The sequence below is a fragment of the Kogia breviceps genome, chromosome 15 (genome assembly GCF_026419965.1).
Source record: "Kogia breviceps isolate mKogBre1 chromosome 15, mKogBre1 haplotype 1, whole genome shotgun sequence".
NCBI lineage: Eukaryota > Metazoa > Chordata > Mammalia > Artiodactyla > Physeteridae > Kogia > Kogia breviceps.
Window position 1 is genome coordinate 89,884,288 of NC_081324.1, and position 21,808 is coordinate 89,906,095.

The window sequence follows — 21,808 nt, forward strand, 5'->3', positions numbered from 1 at the left end:
TGAACTCGGGCCCTTGTTAGTGAAAGCATGGAGTCCTAACCACTGGACCATCAGGGAATTCCATTATTTCATTTCTTGCTTGTTCTACTTATTAGCCAAATTTATACCTTTTATTCTTTTTATACTGTTAATTCATCCTGTTGTTACTGTCAGATATATTTCCCTAAGCAACTATGTATTCCGTTATAAGTGTGGCAGGATAAATCAACAGTTAATCTTTGTATTATTAGGATTGTTTCAGCTGCAATTTTTGATTAATCCTAAATCAAACTATTTAGGCAGAAGTGATTTATTACCACACATCACAAAACGTCCTGATGTGGGACTGATCGACTTACTAAATCCCCAAACATCTATCTTGCCTTGCCATTCTGTGTCAATATTTCTCAGATTTCCTCCCCTCATGGTCATCAGATGGCTCTTACAGTTCCAGCCAACACCTGCAGATATACCAGTGGGCAGTGGAATAAAAAAGACTGTTTCTTCCCACATGGCTCTTTTAATCAGGCATTAAAATCTATTTCAGGAAGCCCCAGCAGACTTACCATGTTGAGCAGGCTAGATTCTTATCACATATCCCTGTGTAAAGAAGACTCTGGTGAGGGAAACGGGGCCATCACTGTTGGCTCAGCTATATCATGCTTCACTCTCGGCAGGGGTATGGAAGTGGGTCCCCATTTTCCTAACTGCAGCACATGGCCTTACAAGTGGAGGTAGGAAATAAAATCAGGTTTCTGCCAGCCAGGAAAAGGGCAGCAGAACGGCTGGGTAGGCAGCACTGTCCACCTCCATCTACCTTTTTGGTTACGTATCGTCCAGTCACACCCTTCTTTCCATCCATTCATCTTCAAAAATATTCTGTCACCCATCTTGTTATTCTTCTAGTATATTAATGTAAGTCTAGAGTCCTTGTTTCTAATCAGACGTGGTGGTTCTTCATGGTCTGGTGATCTATAATTAAAGATAAGTTATCCACATCCAGCCAGACAGGTAGAGTGGTAGAGAGAAGTACAGGGTGGGTACAACAGGAACGTCGTTCTGGGAGTGCAGCAGCAGTGGCACCACAGAGAAGCATTGGAACCCAGGCTTGGCAGGCTGTGCTAGGGCTTCCTGCTGTGGTGTGGTGAGCCTGGGTTCTGCTGTCTTAGCATGATTTCCTCTTCCATTGTCTTCTGTGGCTAAACTCAAGATGGGCCACAGCCAGTAATCATGTTTAATACAGTCTTGAATCATGTTTAAATAATCTTTAATCTTGTGAATTCCTGTCTTCTACTCACTGGCTCTGGTATTCTGTTCTTATTTCTTGAATTCTTTGTGCTGTCCCTTCAGATACCAGCAATGATCTAATTTCCCACAATTATTGTTGTAAAGAAAATGCTCAACAGCAAATACATTAGATTTCCTGGGAAATCAAATGAAGGAAGCCAGAGATGTGGGAACCAAGGGAAAATAAGCAGGAGTGTGGTGCCAGCAACAGAAGGATTGGAAGGGTGAAGTACAGAAATTGACAGATTCAGTATTCATGAACTTTCAGAGTCTACAGGGACAACACTGACAGCCAAACATGAGCAAATGTGATTTGAGGGCAAAGGTTAATTACTCACTGGTCTGTTGTCTTCTTGATGGAAACACTTCTGACTTTTTAAGACCATGTATTGGGTTGGCCAAAAGGTTCATTCGGTTTTTTCCATAACATGGCTGTAGTAGCACTTAGTTGTCTTTAACTTCATTCGAAACAGTTTTGTTAGATTGTATTGTGACAGCTGTTGTATCAGTGTGTATTAAAAAAAATTATCAAAATTGGTGAATATTTGTGTAGCCATTTTAATATTGAAGATGGAGGAAAGCAACATTTTTAGCCTATTATACTGTATTATTTCAAGAAAGGTAAAACTGCAACTGAAATGCAGAAAAGGATTAGTGCAGTTTATGGAGATGGGGCTGTGACTGATCTAACATGTCAAAGGTGGTTTGTGAAGTTTCATGCTGAAGATTTCTCTCCAGACGATGCTCCACAGTCAAGTAGATCAGTTGAACTTGATAGCAATCGAATTGAGACATTAATTGAGGACAATTAGCGTTATATCACAAGGGAGATAGCCAACATATGCAAAATCCAAATCCAAATCAAGTGTTGAAAATCATTTGCACCAGCTTGGTTATGTTAATTGCTTTGATGTTTGGGTTCCATATAAGTTAAGCGAAGAAAACCTTCTTGACCATATTTTCAAATGCGATTCTCTACTTAAACGTAATGAAAACGTTCCGTTTTTAAGACTAATTGTAATTACTAAATGTAATTTCTGTTCACAGGTAAATCATGCAGGTGTACAATGACTAGTTTTCGTTCATAAATCAGTTTTTCTCTTGAGTTGTTTTACTTCCTGCCCAATTTTCAGTGTTATCATTAAGGTATTTATAATTAATTTAACCCCAGACTCTTCTTCACATATCTAAATATTCTTTTGGTACATTCAGTTAAATTAGTGATTTTGTCAATTTCGTCTTTGGTGACATCACTCCCATGTCTTTTGACTTGCTCCAGTGTAACCTGATTTTTCTCAAGACCTGGTTGTACAGTTTTTAACCTGGAATCTCCTTTCAGATTTTCTTTTCTATTTTTTGGTGTCATCTTTTTTCTTGGTTTGTTTTCATAGTAGCTTCCTGTGAAAGGAACACTTTTCATAGTAGCTTCCTGTGGAAGGGTGCATTTGATATAAAATTTGAGACCTGTGCCTCTGAAAATGTTTATACTTTACTCCTGAATGCTCTGTTTTTTCTCTCCTAGCGATGCTAATGAGAAGTCAGATCCATTCTAAATTTTGACCCATTATATGAAACTTTTTTAGTTTCTCTGGAAGCTTTATTAGCTGCTGCTTGTCAGTGTTCTGAAACATCTTGATGATGTTTCTTGTGAGTTTATTTTCATCTATTTGGGTATTCAGTGGAACTTTATTCCCAAGAGGACTGTAAACCAATCTGCAGTGGTTCTGCTCTTTCTCCTGAGCTTAGCACAGTGTTTGGCACATAATAGATATTTAATGATTATTTGTCGAATGAAGCTAATGCTCAGAGATCCTTTCCCACCTCTTTATATAATACATTAAAAAAAATAAATTTATTTATTTATTTTTGGCTGCATTACATCTTCGTTTCTGCACGTGGGCTTTCTGTAGTTGTGGCGAGCGGGGGCTACTCTTGCTTATGGTGTGCGGGCTTCTCATTGCAGTAGCTTCTCTTTTTGCAGAGCATGGGCTCTAGGTTCGCGGGCTTCAGTAGTTGTGGCACATGGGCTTCAGTAGTTGTGGCTCGCGGGCTCTAGAGCACAGGTTCAATAGTTGTGGCACATGGGCTTAGTTGCTCTGCAGCATGTGGAATCTTCTTGGACCAGGGTTCGAACCCATGTCCCCTGCATTGGCAGGCGGATTCTTATCCATTGTGCCACCAGGGAAGACCCCACCTCTTTGTATTTTGCTCATTTTTCTTTGTGCTTTCTAAAGAAGGCATTTTTCAAAATTTTGGAACTCAAGACTACGTTTATTTATTGTCAGTTCCCTTTGCCTATTACATGTTTTGATTTGCTTTGTTTTCCCCAGTGCCCAGGAGTTTGGGTACATTTACAGTTGAGATTTTATTTACATTCAGAACTGATATCTGAAACTAAGAAAAACTTCATGATAGGGCATTTTTAAGGCAATTTTATGCTATACAAGGGTCATGTTACTATTTATAACATGAGTATTTTCATTTCTAGACGAAGTCTGGGAAATTGATGGTCGTATGGAATGGCATAAAGAAAATCAAGGCAAGCTAAGAAGTATGTCAAAAGGCTATCAGTGTACTGCATTTGGAAAACTGTGTCTTCTTAGTACAGATTATGTTTCTTCAAGACAAAAACTTCATAAATGTGTCACAAATGGAAAGTGTTTGAAATATAATACAAACTTCAGTAATAATTATGCCGGAAAGAATCCTAATGGGTTTCATGCACATAGGGAATCGTCCATCCATTCTAAACATGAGCAAGCTGTTATTGGGATAAAATACTGTGAAAGTAATGAATCTGGAAAAACTGCCAACAGAAAGTCACAGCTCATATGCCAACAAATATGTATGGGAGGAAAACCCTTTGAATGCAATTACTGTGGGAAGGCCTTCAGCAGCAAGTCATACCTTGTGGTGCATCAGCGAACTCATGCAAAAGAAAAACCCTACAAATGTAATGGATGTGGGAAAGACTTCAGCAGCAAGTCCTACCTCATTGTTCATCAGAGAACTCACACAGGAGAGAAACTACATGAATGCAGTGTTTGTCAGAAAACTTTCAGTTTCAATTCACAACTTGTTATACATCAGAGAATTCACACACGGGAGAATCCCTATGAATGCTGTGAATGTGGGAAAGTTTTCAGTAGGAAAGACCAGCTTGTTTCACACCAGAGAACTCATTCAGGACAGAAACCCTATGGGTGTCATGACTGTGGGAAAGCTTTTGGTTTGAAATCGCAACTTATTATACATCAAAGAATTCATACAGGGGAGAAACCCTATGAATGCAGTGATTGTCGGAAAGCCTTTAATACAAAGTCTAACCTCATGGTACATCAGAGAACCCACACAGGGGAGAAACCCTATGGTTGTAGTGAATGTGGGAAAGCCTTTACTTTCAAGTCACAGCTCATTGTACATCAGGGAGCACACACTGGGGTAAAACCCTATGGGTGTAATCAGTGTGGAAAAGCGTTCAGTTTGAAGTCACAACTCATTGTACATCAGAGAAGTCACACAGGAGTGAAACCCTATGGATGCATTGAGTGTGGGAAAGCTTTTAGGAGCAAGTCCTACCTCATCATACATATGAGGACTCACACAGGAGAGAAACCACATGAATGCAGTGAATGCGGGAAATCCTTCAGTTTCAATTCACAACTTATTGTACATCAGAGAATTCACACAGGGGAGAATCCCTATGAATGCAGTGAATGTGGGAAAGCCTTTAGTCGGAAATACCAGCTCATTTCACACCAGAGAACTCATGCAGGGGAGAAGCCCTATGAATGCAGTGACTGTGGGAAAACTTTTGGTTTGAAGTCACAGCTTGTGATACATCAGAGAACTCATACAGGAGAGAAACCCTTTGAATGCGGTGAATGTCAGAAAGCCTTTAATACAAAGTCGAATCTTATTGTACATCAGAGAACCCACACAGGAGAGAAACCCTATGGTTGTAGTGAATGTGGGAAATCCTTTACTTTCAAGTCACAGCTTATTGTACATCAGGGAGCACACACTGGGGTAAAACCCTATGGGTGTAATCAGTGTGGAAAAGCCTTCAGTTTGAAGTCACAGCTCATTGTACATCAGAGAAGTCACACAGGATTGAAACCCTATGGATGCATTGAATGTGGGAAGGCTTTTAGGAGCAAGTCCTACCTCATTATACATATGAGGACTCACACAGGAGAGAAACCACATGAATGCAGTGAATGCGGGAAATCCTTTAGTTTCAATTCACAACTTATTGTACATCAGAGAATTCACACAGGGGAGAATCCCTATGAATGCAGTGAATGTGGGAAAGCCTTTAATAGAAAAGATCAGCTCATCTCACATCAGCGAACTCATGCTGGGGAAAAACCTTATGGGTGCAGTGAGTGTGGGAAAGCCTTTAGTAGCAAGTCATACCTCATTATACACATGAGAACTCATTCTGGAGAGAAACCGTATGAATGCCACAAATGCGGGAAAGCCTTCATTTGGAAGTCGCTACTCATTGTACACGAGCGCACTCATGCAGGGGAAAACCCTTATAAATGCAGTCAATGTGAGAAGTCCTTCAGTGGAAAATTACGGCTCATTGTACATCAGAGAATGCACACAAGAGAGAAGCCCTATGAATGCAACGAGTGTGAAAAAGCCTTCATTAGGAAGTCTCAGCTCATTGTGCATCAGAGGACTCATTCAGGGGAGAAACCCTATGGATGCAGTGAATGTGGAAAAACCTTCTCTCAGAAGTCAATTCTCAGTGCACATCAGAGGACTCATACAGGAGAGAAACCCTGTAAGTGCATTGAATGTGGGAAGGCCTTTTGTTGGAAGTCACAGCTCATTATGCATCAGAGAACTCACGCAGATGAGAAACATATTGGTGAAGTAAATGTAAGAAACTTTCTCTCAAAAGTCAGTTCACAGGAATTCCCAGAAAATTTGTACAGGAGAGAAACTCTGTAAATGGAATCATCTCACTGTACACCATGTATATGTGGCATGTGGCACAAAAAATATCGGTATATGTGCACAAGGGACTCTGTGAATTCAGTGAACCCTATGAAAGTTCTTAGCAGGAAGTCTTGTAAGTTTGTGCAGGTGAGGAACATTATGAATGAAATGAATGTCAGAAAGCCATTTTTTAATATGCTAACATCCACAATGAGGAAATTCCATAATACAAATGAATATAGAATACAGTCCTTTGAAATTCATAGTTTATTAAGAATTAGGATTTTGATGAGAGAAAACATAAATGAATGAATTGCAGGTATCATAAGCTCATACCTTGGAGAAACCATGCTATAAGTTAGGGAAATTCTTCATCTAGGAATGACAAACTTCTAGTAAAAAAAAAAAAAGAAAAAAAATATTGAATGAATGAAGATCTATGAATATTTTAGATGGGGTAAACACTCAACAGGAAGGTTTATTTACTGTTATTTTGATTCATTTGGAAAAAAATAATTTCCTTTACAAATTAAGGGAAATTATGTTCCAAATGTTCCAAACTTTTAGGAGATGATTGGAGAAAGTATTCAACTATCAATGATAGGCATGTTCATAGTGGAACATAAAGATTTTTTAACCTGTGTAAATAAATGTAATAATCAGGATAACAATAAGGACTACATCATAAGACCTGCAGGGATGTTTAGGTGTTATCTTCCTTTCTGTACTATAAAATATGTTTTGTGTAGTTTTGCATATTCTTGTGAATGCCACATTTGATAGATAAGTTAGCTAGATAACAGTACCATTTTCCAGGGGTTTCTACTCTGCATAGGGACGTTCTTATTTAAAAATACAACTTTTTACTAGAATAATATGGCATTAAAAGTGCATTTCCATACTTTAAACCTTTTCTGTTATTTAGTATCCTTTGTAAATGGTCCTGAAAGCTACCTCTTTAGTTATATAATCAATATAGTGCACGTTTCATGTGATTGTGTATCTGCAATCTGTTCTGCCTTCTCTGGTTAGAACACCTTGATTTCCTTTAAGAGAATTCACAGTATATGCAGTCATGATGGGATCATCATTCAAGGTGCCCTGCCAGGAGTTGGCTGAGATAGTTCAGAATATAAATTTTTAATGGACTCCTTAGTACAGAAAATCAAACTTAGCTTTTGTTCTCAGGTAGCATCTTGCTGCTAGTATTAATTAGTTCCTTCTATATAGATTACCCAGAATAGCTTTAGTTATTGTCCCTTTTTAATCCTAGTTCACTTCTCTGTTAATTTGAACTATCTTGTATCCTCTCAGTACATTTAAGTGATACCTTTAAGTGATGCTGCTGAAGTGTGTATGTATAGCTATAGATTCAGGATGGTGAAAAGTCACTCTACCACTTGCTTACTTACAAAGTCAGTTTTTTTCACAGCCTCACCAATTACCTTATGTGAATGAGCATTAATCTGAAAATTAGGTTAGGCTATCTTGGAGGAATATGAGGATTCAAAACTGCAAATATTCCTGAAACACCCACTACTTTGTTCTCTTTACTTCAGTGGGGAATCCCATCTCTTACCCAAAGAAACTGCATCTTCCTTGAAGGACGTAGTCAGTGATTTCTGAATCCCAAGTCCTTATGTGTTCAGCTCATTATTATTATCCAATGTCAATAGACCTGGGGTGAAGAATGATGATTTACAGAAGGGAAGAGAAGGCTTGTATAAGGAAAGAATTTCAGATATCTGCTACAGTCTCTCCCTTAAACCTGGAAAATATCATGAATATGTATTTTGTCATTGATGTTCCAAGGAAGATACATACACAAAATAAAGAATAAACACATATTCTGTTTCCCACTATCCAGGGTCAATTAGATTTTAAAGGTGCTGTATTGTGTGATGCAAATCCACATTCAGCCTCTCCCAGTAGAAGCCAGAGATGTCAACATAATGTTGAAAGCATAAATCAAATACTGTGTGAAAGGATAATGCTGGATTGGGTCTGATTTTAAATGAAATGGAAAATTTTCCAGATAAATGAAACTTAACAAAAATCAATAGATCAGCAACCAGTAAACAAAATAGGAAAGTTAAAAATTGAATTTCTGGCTTGAAAATCTACCTAGTTCCTCTAACTCTGCCCCAGCCCCAGAAAAGAAAGAGGTTCCAGAGACTTTCCGTAATAGTTGATAATTTTCAGGAAAGTTAAAGGAAAGACAATTCTAACATTTTACAATATTTCACAGGAAGTAGACATTTTGGGGGGAAATGACAAAGTCATTTGTGAACATAGATTTTAAAATCCTAAATGGAATTATAGCAAAAATGCATCTAGTAATGTAGAGTTTTTATTTTTTAAAGTCATGACATTGTTAAGTGTAGCAGACTGTTAGTAGTGAACCCAGTATTTCTTCATTACCAACAGTATCACTGTATTTTTCATAATGGTGATGTGCCCGGCTAAAAAGCTGCATTTCTCCATTCTTTTTTTTTTTTTTTTGCGGTATGCGGGCCTCTCACTGTTGTGGCCTCTCCCGTTGCGGAGCACAGGCTCCGGACGCGCAGGCTCAGCGGCCACGGCTCACGGGCTCAGCCGCTCCGCGGCATGTGGGATCCTCCCGGACCAGGGCACGAACCCGTGTCTCCTGCATCGGCAGGCGGATTCTCAACCACTGCGCCACCAGGGAAGCCCTCCATTCTTTTTGTAGCTAAGTGTGATCATGCTGCTAATTCTGAGTAATGAAATGGACATAGAAGTTACCGAGAGGGATAACGGGAAGATTTTTCAAAAGGAAAACAAGTGGGGAAAGCCCCCTAGTGTGCTTTCATCTTTTCTTTTTAATATGCAACACGCTGGATGTTCGGAGACTCAGAAGCCATCTTAGAACCTGAACTCCTCTTGAGGGTGGAAGCTGTCTGCTTGAGTGCAGTAGAGAGATAAGAGTGATGTGGCTCTCTGGTAATGATGGAGCTGCTGTGGCAGCCATAGACCACCAAGTCTGGGCATATTTTTACACAAAAGAGAGATGAACTGTCTTGTTCACGGCATCTTTTCTTTTTTTTGTTGGGAGGAGAGTTGGTTCTGTTATGTGTACCTGAATCTGATCCTAATTAAAACACATGAGGGTGTTTGGAAGATTTAATATTAGAAAATCTTTTTTAAAAATTAACCACACTACCAGAAAAAGGCCATATGAGTATCTCAGTATGTGTAGATAAATCATTTGATGGGCTATAATACCCATAGATGATTTTAAAATGTTATTAAATTAGAGATAGAAATTAACTTCTTTAACTTTGCAAGGAGTATGTTCCAAAAACTGACAAATGTCATATTTAATGATAAAACAGTAGATGTATACCTTTAAATTAAGAAAAAGAATGCTCATCAATTTTATTGAGCAATATAATGGCAATTCTAGCCAATATGTGAGAACAGAGAGTTGTAAGGAATTGGGGTTTGGGGCAGAAACAAAAATCCTGTTGTTTGCACATGTGATTGTCTATTTAGAAAAACCAAAATAAACTACAGGCAAATATTTAAACTACAGACTGTAAGGCAAGGAGATGTTTTGCACAGCTCTGAGAGCTGGCAGCTTGGCTGTGAGCACAAGCAAATCTCTACAATGTCTCCATGCTCAGATTCCAGGCCCTGCTGAGGGAAACATTCTGATTTGCTGTCAAAATATCTGAAGGCAGTTTTGCACTAACTCAACCAAAAGCTTCAACAAAGCTCAGACAGCTGAAATACAGATCAGATTGATTCAGCCCCACCTTATCTCCCAGCCTAAAAGCTGACATTAGAAAATATGTACCCTTTTCTGGAAGTAAATATATATTCAAAGAGCAAAGAAAATTATCAGGAATATATAGGTACCTTATATAATGAAAAGCATCATTTTACCAAAAAGACAATCCTAAATGTGCATGCACTTAACAAGAAAGCTTCAAAATCATGCAAAAACAGAACTGAAAGGAGAAATATACTCTACCATTTTAGTTGGACACTTCAACAGTTATTTCTCAGTAACATAACTTGGAGACCAAAAATCAGCAAAGCTATAGAAGCACTGAATAATGCCATCAATAAACTAGACCTGGTAGACATGTCTAGAATATCCAACAGCAGAGTATGTATTCTTTTCTGTTACCTGTGAAGCATTCATCAATACAGTTCATGTCCTAAGTCATTAATCTTAACATTTTTAAAATAATTGAAACCATTCAAAATTTCTTCCATCTGTAGTGCAGTTTAACAAGAAACCAGTTGCAACAAGAACAGAAAAATCGACAAACACTTGGAAATTAAGCAGCACAATTCTAAGTAATTCATGGCTCCAAGAAATTTCAAGAAAAATATGGGAAATATTTTGAATTATTATATACAACATGTACAAATTAAAATACAACATATCGAATTTTTCGAGATGCAGAAAAAGCGGTGTGTACAGGGAAATTAATGGCACTAAATGCTTACATTAGAAAAGAATAAGGGTCTCACATCAATAATCTAAAGTCCTACCTTAAGGAACCAGGAAAAGAAGAGTAAAGCCCAGTGTAAATAGGAATGAAATAGTAAGGATAAGACCAGAAACCAGTGAAACAAAAACAGTGGAAGGGGTAAGCAACACAAAACACAAATTTGACAACTTTGATGGACTAAATTCTTGAAAGACACAAACCACCAAAAGAATATGAAATGGGCAACCTGAATAGTGCTACATTTATTAAAGAAATTAAATTCATAGTTAAAATTCTCCCAAAAAAGAAAAAAAATCCAGGCTCAGATCATTTCACTGGTGATTTCTATCAAACATTTAAGAAAGAAGTAATAGCCATTCTATACTAACTTCCAGAAAATAGATGACAAATACTTCTTAACCAATTTTATGAAATCAGTGTCACACTGATTAAACGAAAAAACTACAAACGTTTTAAAAACTACAAATGTTCTTCATGAACATAGATGTAAAAAGCCTCAGGGGCTTCCCTGGTGGCGCAGTGGTTGAGAGTCCGCCTGCCGATGCAGGGGACGCGGATTCGTGCCCCGGTCCGGGAAGATCCCACATGCCGTGGAGCGGCTGGGCCCGTGAGCCATGGCTGCTGAGCCTGCGTGTCCAGAGCCTGTACTCCGCAACAGGAGAGGCCACAGCAGTGAGAGGCCCGCGTACCGAAAAAAAAAAAAAAAAAGCCTCAGTATTAGTTAATTAAGTACAGTAATATGTAAAAGGGTAATACATGAAGGCAAATTGGAGTTTATCTTGGGAATACAAAGCTGAGGCTGATTCAATATTCAAAATCGAATCACTAATACATACCTGACCAATTAAAAAATAAAAACCATATGGTCACATCAACAGGTGTAGTAAAAGCATTTGTTCAAATTCCACAGCACTCATGATAAAAAAAAAAACCTCAGGAAACTGGGAGTAGGAAGTAGCTTCCTCAAACTAATAAAGCACATCCGAAAAATATGTCTACAGCAGGGGTCCCCAGCCCCCAGGGGGCACCACAGTACTGGTTCTGGTCTGCGGCATGTTAGAAACTGGGCCACACAACGAGGTGAGCAGCAGGTGAGTGAGCGTAGCTTCATCTGCTGCTCCCCATCACTCCCCACCAATCGCATTACCTCCTGAACCATCCCCCTCGCCCCCTGGTCCGTGGAAACATTGTCATCCATGAAACTGGTCCCTGGTGCCAAAAAGGTTGGGGACCGCTGGTCTGCAATTAATGTCATAATGGTGAAAGAGTGAATAGCTTCCCTTAAGATTGAGAACAAGTCAATTATATCCACTCTCACCACTCTATTTCAGCATTGTACTGGAAGACTTAGCTGACTGCATAAGGCAAGAAAAAAAGATAGCGATTGGAAAGGAAGGACGACAACTATTCAGAGACAGCATGACTGCCTTCACTCAAACTCCATTTAAAACTTTACACACATGGCTTTAAAAAAGCCACCATAACAAGTCAATTTAGCAAGACAGCAAAATGTAAAATCAATATTCAGAAATCAGTTCTATTTCTACATACTTGCAATATACAATGGAAAATTAGGGTTAAAATGCACAGCTATTTATGATAGCACTGAAAACCATGGATTAGTTAAAAGTGAGTGATACATGAAATGTATGCTGAGAACAACAATGAAGAAGGGAATAATAATGACCTGGACAATGGGAGGAGGTGCCCTGTTAATGGATTGGAAGATTCAATGTCGTTGAAGTGTCAGTGTTCTCCACACGGATTTTTAGACTCAATCCCATTCCAATAAAATTCCCAGGAAGATTTTCTGTGAAAACTGACAAACTGATTCTAAAATTTATGTGGAATAGCAAAGGAACTAGAATACTCACAATTTTGAATAGGAAAAACAAAGTTGCAAGAAATATACTCTTTGATTTCCAGGCCTGTCATTAAGCTACAGCAGCTATGACAGTGTGGTATTGTGAAAGGACAGACATAGATTAGTGAAACAGAAGAGAGTCCTGAGTAAAACTACACACTACATAGTGAACTGATTTTTGATTTTTGTCAAAATTACAAAATCAATTCATTGGAAAGAGAATAGTCTTTACAAAGAAAATGGTGCTGAAACACTTGCACATCTGTTTGAGAAAAATATGTGTCTTGGTCTATGCTTACACCATATACAAAAATTAATTTTTTGAGTAATATACTAGAGGTTGAGCTTCCAGCTAAAGGGGTGATGGTGAGCATTTAATATATTTAATTTTACATCTAAGACTAAAATGAGGGTTGAGCAGAGATGGAAGAATACTATAGAAAGATATTTTCTGGTAAAGTAAGTATGAAGTGAGCATAAGAAGAGGAAAGAGTGTTGGGGGAAGTAAGATACTGCCATTGATACTAGGAGGAAAGCAAAGGATACCACTTTAACTGTTAGGCTGATAATCACTGATGGAGAAAAGTGGGATTCAGGGCACTATAAGAAGATATAAAAGTAATAAATGGAACAACATGAAGCCTAAATTACAAAAGAAATTATTTGAAAGAACAAAGAACCACACAGAAGAAGAAAGTAAATATAAGTAGGTTGCACTGAAATAATGGAGGGGGCCAGAAAAAAACCATTTATGGTGGGTGAATTCCAACTGATAAATGTAGAAGAAATGATGAAATTAGAAAATTGTCATTAGGCAGCCACTAGAGTAAAGATTGTTTCAGGCAGGAATTAATGAATACTAGTATGCAAAAATATTATGAAGAACAAATATTAGTCTCAAAGTATTTTCCTCTCAGATACTTCTTAATTACAAAAATAGTAATGTTAGGTTGAGAAATTTCAGAAATTAGGAAATATTTTTACATAAATGATGGTAAAATACAATGGTAAAAAGTGAAGGAGAATGTATAGCTTTAATGTATTAAGAAAGAGGTTGAAAACCAATTATGTAGCCTTCTATTTCAGGAAGCCACAAAAGAGAAGCAAATTAAACTCAGAAAGTAGCAGAAAGGCAATAATGAAGAGCAGAAATTGGTTAAATAGGAACCAAATGTACAAAAGAGAATTGCCACTGAAAGTTGATTCTTTGATTAATAAAATTCACTTCTGATCAAGAAGAAGCAAGACAGGGAAGCAGCTGCATAGCACAGGGAGATCAGCTCGGTGCTTTGTGACCACCTAGAGGGGTGGGATAGGGAGGGTGGGAAGGAGATGCAAGAGGGAGATATGGAGATATATGTATATGTATAGCTGATGCACTTTGATATAAAGCAGAAACTAACACACCATTGTAAAGCAATTTTACTCCAATAAAGATGTTAAAATACTGGGGAAAAAAAGAAAAAGAAAAAGAAAGAAAGAGGAAAAAAATACATTGCCAGTATCCAATATGAAATGGGATATCACCACAGATTTTACATGAAAGTAAATAAAGTAAATGTAAAAGAAGGTTATGCAATAGGCAACACATTTGACAGTTTAGATAGTAAGGACAAATTCCTTAGAAATCACAACTTAAGTTGGATATAAGAAGAAATAAAAAACAAATCAGTCCTAAATCTATTGAAGAAATTGAATCCAAAATTAAAAGCCTTTCCACAAAGAAAGCTTGAAGTCTAGATGCCTTCCCTAGTGAATTCTTCTGAAATTTAAAGAAGAAATAATTCCAATTCTATAAAATTTTCCAGGGAATAGAAAAAGTGAGAGAATGCTTCCCAGTACTTCTTTTGAGACCTGCATAAATTTGGTGCCAAAATTCAATAAACACACTAGAAAAAAATGAAAATGTAGACATTTATTTCTCATGAACAGAGATGCAAAAATCCTAAGCAATGAATTAACAGATGGAATCTAGTGATATATAAATTATATATAAAAATTATATCATGATCAAATATGGTTTATTGTATCCATGCAAGGATGGTTTAATGTTTAAAAAAAGCAACAACCCCAAAACAGGGGATTTCCCCTGGTGGTCCAGTGGTTAAGACTCCATGCTTCCAGTGCAGGGGGCATGGGTTTGATCCCTGGTTGGGGAACTAAGATCCCACATGCTGCGTGGTACAGCCAAAACAACCCCCACACACTGAGATCCATCACAGTTACAGAATAAGGGAGAAAAACCAACCCAAGACGCAGAGAAAAGGTAAGTGATGAAATTAAACAGGTATCTATAGCAAAGGCTCTTAAATCTAGTAATAGAGAGGAACTTCCTTAATCTCATAAAGCATATTTACAAAAGAAATCTATCATAGACACTTCATGTTGCAAACACATCATGATTTCATTTCAGGTGAAATACTTAATGCTCTCTCCTTGCATATAAGAATAGAAAAAATTACAACTGTTACCTCTTTAATTCAACGTTGGAAAGAAAGAAAGAAAACGTAGCCATTCCTATACAATATGTACTTAGAAAACAAAAAAAACCCCTGAAGACAAACTGTTAGAATTAAGTGAATTTAGCAGAGTTGCTAGGTCGAATGTCAGTGTACAAAAGTCAACTGTATTTCTGTATATTACAAAACAATTAGATAATTGAACTAAAAGTACCATTGACAATACCATCAAAAATATTGAATGGGGCTTCCCTGGTGGCGCAGTGGTTGAGAGTCCGCCTGCCAATGCAGGGGACATGGGTTCGTGCCCCGGTCCGGGAAGATCCCACATGCCGCAGAGCAGCTAGGCCCGTGAGACATGGCCGCTGAGCCTGCGTGTCCGCAGCCTGTGCTCCGCAACGGGAGAGGCCACAGCAGTGAGAGGCCCGCGTACTGCAAATATATATATATATATATATATATATATATATATATATATATATATATATAAAATGATTAGAAATAAGTCTAAAGAAAGGTGTGAAAAGCCTCTATACAGAAAACTGCAAAATATTGCTTGAAATTTCGTAAATGAGATCTATTTTGTATTTGTGGATTGGTAGACTCAATATTGTTCTCAAACATTTCCCAGGGACTTCCCAGTGCAGTGGTTGAGAATCTGCCTGCCAATACAGGGGACACAGGTTTGAGCCCTGGTCTGGGGAGATCCCACATGCTGTGGAGCAACTAAGCCCGTGTGCCACAACTACTGAGGCTGCGCTCTAGAGCCCACGAGCTACAACTACTGAGCATGTGTGCCACAACTACTGAAGCCCACATGCCTAGAACTCATGCTCCACAAGAGAACCACCACAATGAGAAGCCCGCAGAGCACAACGAAGAGTAGCCCATATTCGCTGCAACTAGAGAAAGCCCGCACACAGCAACGAAGAACCAAGGCAGCCAAAACTAACTAAATAAATTTATATTAAAAAAATTTCCCAAATCTATAAATTCAGTGCCAACACAAAGTCCTAGTAAATGCATTTTTGTCAGAAGTAACGAGCTGATTCTCAAATTCCTGTGAAGATGCAAAGGGTGAAGCATAGCAAAGACAAGGAGGAGGAAAATTAAAGGATACACACTGAATATCGACTTATCCCATGATTTTAAAAGTATGGTTTTATGTAAAGGTAGACCAATGGAACAACAGATCAGAGAGCCCAGAAGCAGACCCACACGTGTACCATCATCTGACTTAAGACAAAAAGTCTCACTTCAGTGCAATGGTGAAGACTTCAAATCAGGTAAATTGGATGTCCTATGTGTGTGTGGGGGGGGCGGGGAGTTGACACACCCGTACCTTGTACCATAAGTTAAAATTAATTCCAGATTAATTGTACACCTAAATGTAAAGAGGGGAAAAAAATAGACCTTCTAGAAGGTTACCTGGGGGAAATTTGGTAGCATTTGAGAAGGCAGATCAAGTGCAGAAAAGGCAAAGCTACCATCTGGTGACTTAAGTCCAGGCTGGTCACCGTTGGGGGGATAGTGGCTGGAAACGAGCATGAGAGAGCCTTGAAGCATGCTGGAAATGGTGCGGACACAGTATCTGCATGTACGGAAAAATCAGAGGTAAACCCTAAAGATCTGTGCACTTTATGTAAGTTATAAGGATAGAGAATCAAAATCAAGAACTTTCACAATGTGCTTTCATTTTCTTGGACTTGTATGTCTGTGCAAGTTTTCACATGTAATATTATGTTAATTTTAAATGCTTTCGGTTAAATATCTATTTAGGTTTTTTTCAATGACGAAAATAGATAAATAGGTTGTTTTTTTTTCCTGCTCTGCACAGAGTAGGCAATCAACAGGTCCCGAGAGGGTGGATTCCTCAGACGCAGGGACAGTCGCTCATCTGTGACGTCGGTGTCCAGCCTGGGCCTGGAGTGTAACAAGCATGGTTACTGAGTAACGAGCAGCGAGACTTCTCTCCTTCTCTCCCACCCTCCGAGTCAGTGTGCTGCTGGGTGATGTGCAGACCAACACTTGGGGGCCAGATGGGAGTGGGCTAACCTCAAACCCACCCTCTACCGGTTCTGTGACTAGATCAGTGACTTAACCTCTCCGATGGGCATCTTGTCGTATGGGAATGATGGCAAAATACCCACCTCACAGAGTCCCCTATGCTCAGTGAACAGACCTGGGGCTCTGAGTCCCCTGGCCCCACCCTATGCCTGACCTACCACCAGAGGGAAAGAAGGTCTGTAGCAGGTGAAGTGGGCCTTGTTCGGGCACAGCACCACTGCCCAGCCACCTTTGAGCCTGACCCAGAAGGAAAAATCGGTAATACTCATCTCATCTTTAAAAATTTTTTTAAAATATTTTCTCTAGGGCTTCCCAGGTGGCGCAGTGGTTGGGAGTCCGCCTGCCGATGCAGGGGACACGGGTTCGTGCCCCGGTCCGGGAAGATCCCACGTGCCGCGGAGCGGCTGGGCCCGTGAGCCGTGGCCGCTGAGCCTGCGCGTCCAGAGCCTGTGCTCCGCAACGGGAGAGGCCACAGCAGTGAGAGGCCCGCATACCACAAAAAAAAAAAAAAAAAAAAAAATTTTCTCTAGCAAAAAAACCCAAACCATTCCTAGTGCCTCTGGGTCAGTGTGTGGGAGGGTTTTCCTGTTCCCTGCCCCACCTGCGTCTGCCATCTTCCAATAAAGGAAGGGCAGCGGAGTCACTCTTTCAAGCTCTTGTTTACGTTCCCTCTGTCCTCATCATTCTACCCAGGGCGTCAAACACCCCCTCTCTTTCTCCGTCAGGCATTGGTTTCCCAAGGGTGTTCCCCAGATGGCCTGCTCCCCGTAGTTCTGTGAACCCAACGAACGGCCCAAAGGACTGGTCTCCATTGGCTACAAGCACCCCAATATACAGACAGATTAGACAAATCTGACAAATCTGCCTGGGGTTACTTACCCTGGGGCTTCAAGAAGGCTTCCTGGGGCAGTGCGGGTGGGCAAGCAACTCCCTCAGGGGGACCTCTGGGAACGAAGGTAATTCCCTGGAGGGAAGAGGGGTTCAGGGTGAAGTAGAGGTTCTTAGGAGGCTGTATCTAGATGGGCTTGCAGCCTTCCGTGGATCAAGGATTTTAAAAAATGTGTTCAGCTACTCATTATGGGGGAAAGTACATGAATGGCCAGGACATTTCTGAAAAGAAGTCCTAAGGGAGAAGTTCCCTTACCAGATTTTGAATGTGTTAAAAGCGAACAACGGCGGTAAGGAACAAAATGATAAAGAAGATAGCCCGTGTTGAGTACTGACTCATTTAATGATCTCAAACCAAAGAGGAAAGAGGGCCCATTATTATTACAAATCATAAATTTTACCAACAGGAGAGAAAATACAGGATCAGTACCTTGTACAAAGTCACACAGCTATTAAGCAATTGAACTGGGAGTCTGCCCCAGGTAGCCTGGGTCCAGAAGAGAATAGAAAATCTGGAAATAGCAGGTAAGTATGCCTTAGGTTGCATTATGTGGTAATGACTGCATGTCAGACTAGTGAGCATGGAAAAGAGAGGCAGCCTCTATTTACAGTGGGTGTTGGATAATTACCTTTTGGCCTAACTTTTGTTGGAAGATCAGACCTCTATTAAAAATGAAGAGTTTGCCCTGATTCAGAATACTTGAAATTGTTATGTGCTCAAGTTAAGAATGTATGCTTTTGAGTGTGACAGTTAAAGGAGGCCACTTATTGGTTGGAAGTGTTTTAAATGTACTGGGACCTATTTCCTTTTTAGTAACAAGGGAAAATAACTCGTTCAGAGGGGGCTTGGGAGGCTCAAATAAGACAATGTTTGTAAACAATAACTTTTCACCTGGCAGCCAAAAAAAGTAACTGATTTTATAACAATGAATTAGAATCATAAAATTTGAATTACATTTAAATTTAATAATGTAGGTACTTGGACATTTTGTTTTCCATTGAGGTTTTAACTTCATTGATGCTTCATGGGTGGAGTGCAACCAGGAATATTCTCACTGAGCACCAGCCGGTCCTGGAGAAAGGGCCTGTGATCACATTTCCACAACAGGAGGGTTTCCTGCAGCAAATCTCCAATTTCCTCTCTGTTCACCCATGTCTGCCTTAGTATATGTGGACGGTGGGGATTGCTTCCCCCAACCCTGTTGTCTATGTTTTTTCTCTCACTTCTTGAAAAGAGCCTTAAAACTAGAAAAACAGAAGATTATCTTTTTATAAAAATTAGAAAACCTGGATAAGCAAAAGAAGAAAATGTAAAAGCCAAATAAAAGTAATAAAACAATAATTTTGTCACCCGGTGGTAACCAGGGTTAAACAATGTGGCATACATCATTTTATGTCTGTACTTTTCAAATGGGCCCAGTCTCACTCACATTGCTTTGTAACAGCCTTTTTAATTGTACAATGTATCGCTAGTCGGGTCAGGAAGCATTCTTTCTCCGAGCAACTACTAATTACCCTCCAGGAGTCCATCCTGTTTCTGAAGTGTGATGTGTTTAGCAATATTCCACCAGGCGCTTGGGTCGTTTCCAGATTTTCAAGTGAACAAACGCTGAAATGTTTTTTTCTGCCGGAGTCTTTTGCGTAAGTTTAGGCATGAGCTCTGATGTCAGAGAATTTTTGTCCTGACCACCCTTTCAAAAGCAACTCGAAACCCTCCTGGTCTCCTCTCTAGAGCGCCTTCCGGCTCGCTGTGTGCAACATCTCCCCAAACTAAACTGCACAGGGGAGAGGCCAGACCGTGTCCGAGCCAGGACGGCGGCACTTCAGAGGCTTCCCCTGCGTAGCTGACCAGGGTCACAGAGAACTCGGGCCCCCAGGCCCCCACCGTCGCGAAGGCCTCTCCGCCGCGCGCAGCTGCGCCGCAGGGTCACGTGGGGGTGGGATCCCCGGGGACCTCCGGCTGGGGGTGTGGAGGCACGGGAGGGGCGGGGGTGTCTGCCCCCCGGGCTGCGACCCGAGCCGGGCTTTGTCTCCGCAGAGCTCCAGGGCGGTGGCGTGGGGTTAATCCAGGGTCACAGCTTCCTCTTGCTGCAGGGGCAGGGGTTGTGGCGCCCTTTCCTCCACCCCAGCCCAGGACCCCGGCTCCGCTCCTTCTGGGGCCTGAGGACGCGCAGAACCAGGCTGGACGGCGCCTCCGACGCACCCCCTCGCCCCTCAACCTGTCGGCTTCCGTGCAGCCCCCTGAATGCCACGGACCCCGGAGAACCTCTCGGCTCCCAAAGAACCACCGGAACGCCCCGAACCCAGGCGGGTGGACCCGCAGGCCCCCGGCACTTAGGGGGCGCAGGGCACGGGCGGGAGTCGTCGGGCGGGGCCCTCGCACGGATTGGCGGAGGCCTCGATACTCTGTAGCGACCGCGCCTTCCCGCCGCCTCCCCGAACGTGCGGGCGGAGCACGTGCGCGCCGAGCGTGGAAGCGGCCCCGGGCGCCTGGCGGGGTTGAGTTGGGGGCGTGCGGATGAAGGTGAGTGAGCGAACGAGGGGGGCGTCCGGGCGACGATGGCTGAGTCCGGCGTCCGGGGCGGGCCGCCGGGGAGGCTTCTCGGGCCCCGCGGGGAGAAGGGCGCCGGGAGAGGTCCGGTGGCGCAGGGCCACGGCCGGACGGAGGTGTCTGGGCAGCACGCAGCGCAGAGCCGCCTGCCCCCCGCCCGCTCTGTCCCCGCCGGGCCGGGTCCCCTCAGTGTTCTGGGTGCCCCCCGAACCCACCTCCTTCCCGAACTCCAGGACCCTCTCCATGAGCTCGGCCCTTAGCCTCCTTCCTGCCCTCTCTGGATCCGGGTGGGGCGGGGCTGTCGGCGCTGGGGGACTCCCGGGGCCCTCGAAGGGTGCGGGGTCGCGGGCCTCTGGCCAGTCGCGACGGGAAGAAACGTGGGGCCCCGAGGCAGGAGCCCGTGACAAGGCGCTGAGGCCCGGAAGCGGCCGCGAGAGCGCGTCCCTGGCGGGTGCCCTGGAAACACTATCGGGAGGAAAGAGCTGGAAGCAGGCTAGACCCTCCGTCGGGAGCGCGGCAGTTCTCCGCAGGTTCTCTCAGCCCGTGCGGACAGCGGTTTGGCAGCGTCGACTGACAACGCGCCCTTTACCCTCGCTTCCAGGAGCCTGTTCCACAGAAGTGAGGTAGTTGTGGACGCAGGTCTGCACGTGCTGTTTGAAAAAGCGAGCGCCAGCTGCCTCTGGCCGCGGCCGGGAAGCCGCCGGCGCACGTTACGACCGCGCCTCGCACGGGTGCTTTGCAGGACCCGGCGCAGCCCTGTCTGTTTGCATAGCTATAGACGGTAATTTTTTAGAACAACGCAAAGCCTTCGGTCCAGCTTGCCGTGGCTCTCCTGTTTGTGTCGGGGTGGGAGGGCGGCAGAGCGGGCTTTTGGGGCGCAACGGGCCACACGGAAGCCAGCCTGGCCGGGCCCCCGCCCTCGGGCCTTTGCAGGTTACCTCAGCTCTCAGCCTGTGCCCTCGCCGGGCAGAGCGGGAAGCTTGGTGCCCAAGGCGGTGTGAGGGCAGGGAGCCCAGACTCTAGCAGGGCTGGGCCGGAGGCCGGCACGTGTTCTTTTCTTTGTCTCGGTGCCTTCCCTCCCTCCCTCTTTTCACTCTTTGTCTCTTTCCTTGTCTTCGTACCTCCTTCTTTCCTTCTTCCCTTCCCTTTCTAATTTTATTAATTTGTCGGATTAGAGCAACCCTTAAATGTTTGTGGTTTTCAAATATAACGGGTTTTTTCACCAAATTAAAATAGTTAAAAGCGAATTTTGCCGGTCCCGCCTCAGCGGGCCTTG

At 42.1% G+C, this 21,808-nt stretch overlaps 1 protein-coding gene across 18 annotated transcripts in view; it reads left to right on the forward strand.

The window, feature by feature from the left end:
* The window catches only part of ZNF10 (zinc finger protein 10), a 78,779-nt gene extending 59,456 nt beyond the window's left edge, over positions 1–19,323 (forward strand). For 7 of the 18 annotated variants that reach the window (XM_059040751.2, XM_059040744.2, XM_067014450.1 and 4 more), the window contains one exon: positions 3,755–7,127. In XM_059040751.2, coding sequence (XP_058896734.2) covers positions 3,755–6,231 — 2,477 coding nt within the window. In that variant the 3' untranslated portion in view covers positions 6,232–7,127. Of the gene's footprint in view, positions 1–3,754; positions 7,128–16,198; positions 16,313–16,863 lie in introns of those variants that run through there. The other 11 variants (XM_067014446.1, XM_067014443.1, XR_010836717.1 and 8 more) reach the window with 10 other exon arrangements.
* The last annotated feature ends 2,485 nt before the right edge of the window (positions 19,324–21,808 follow it).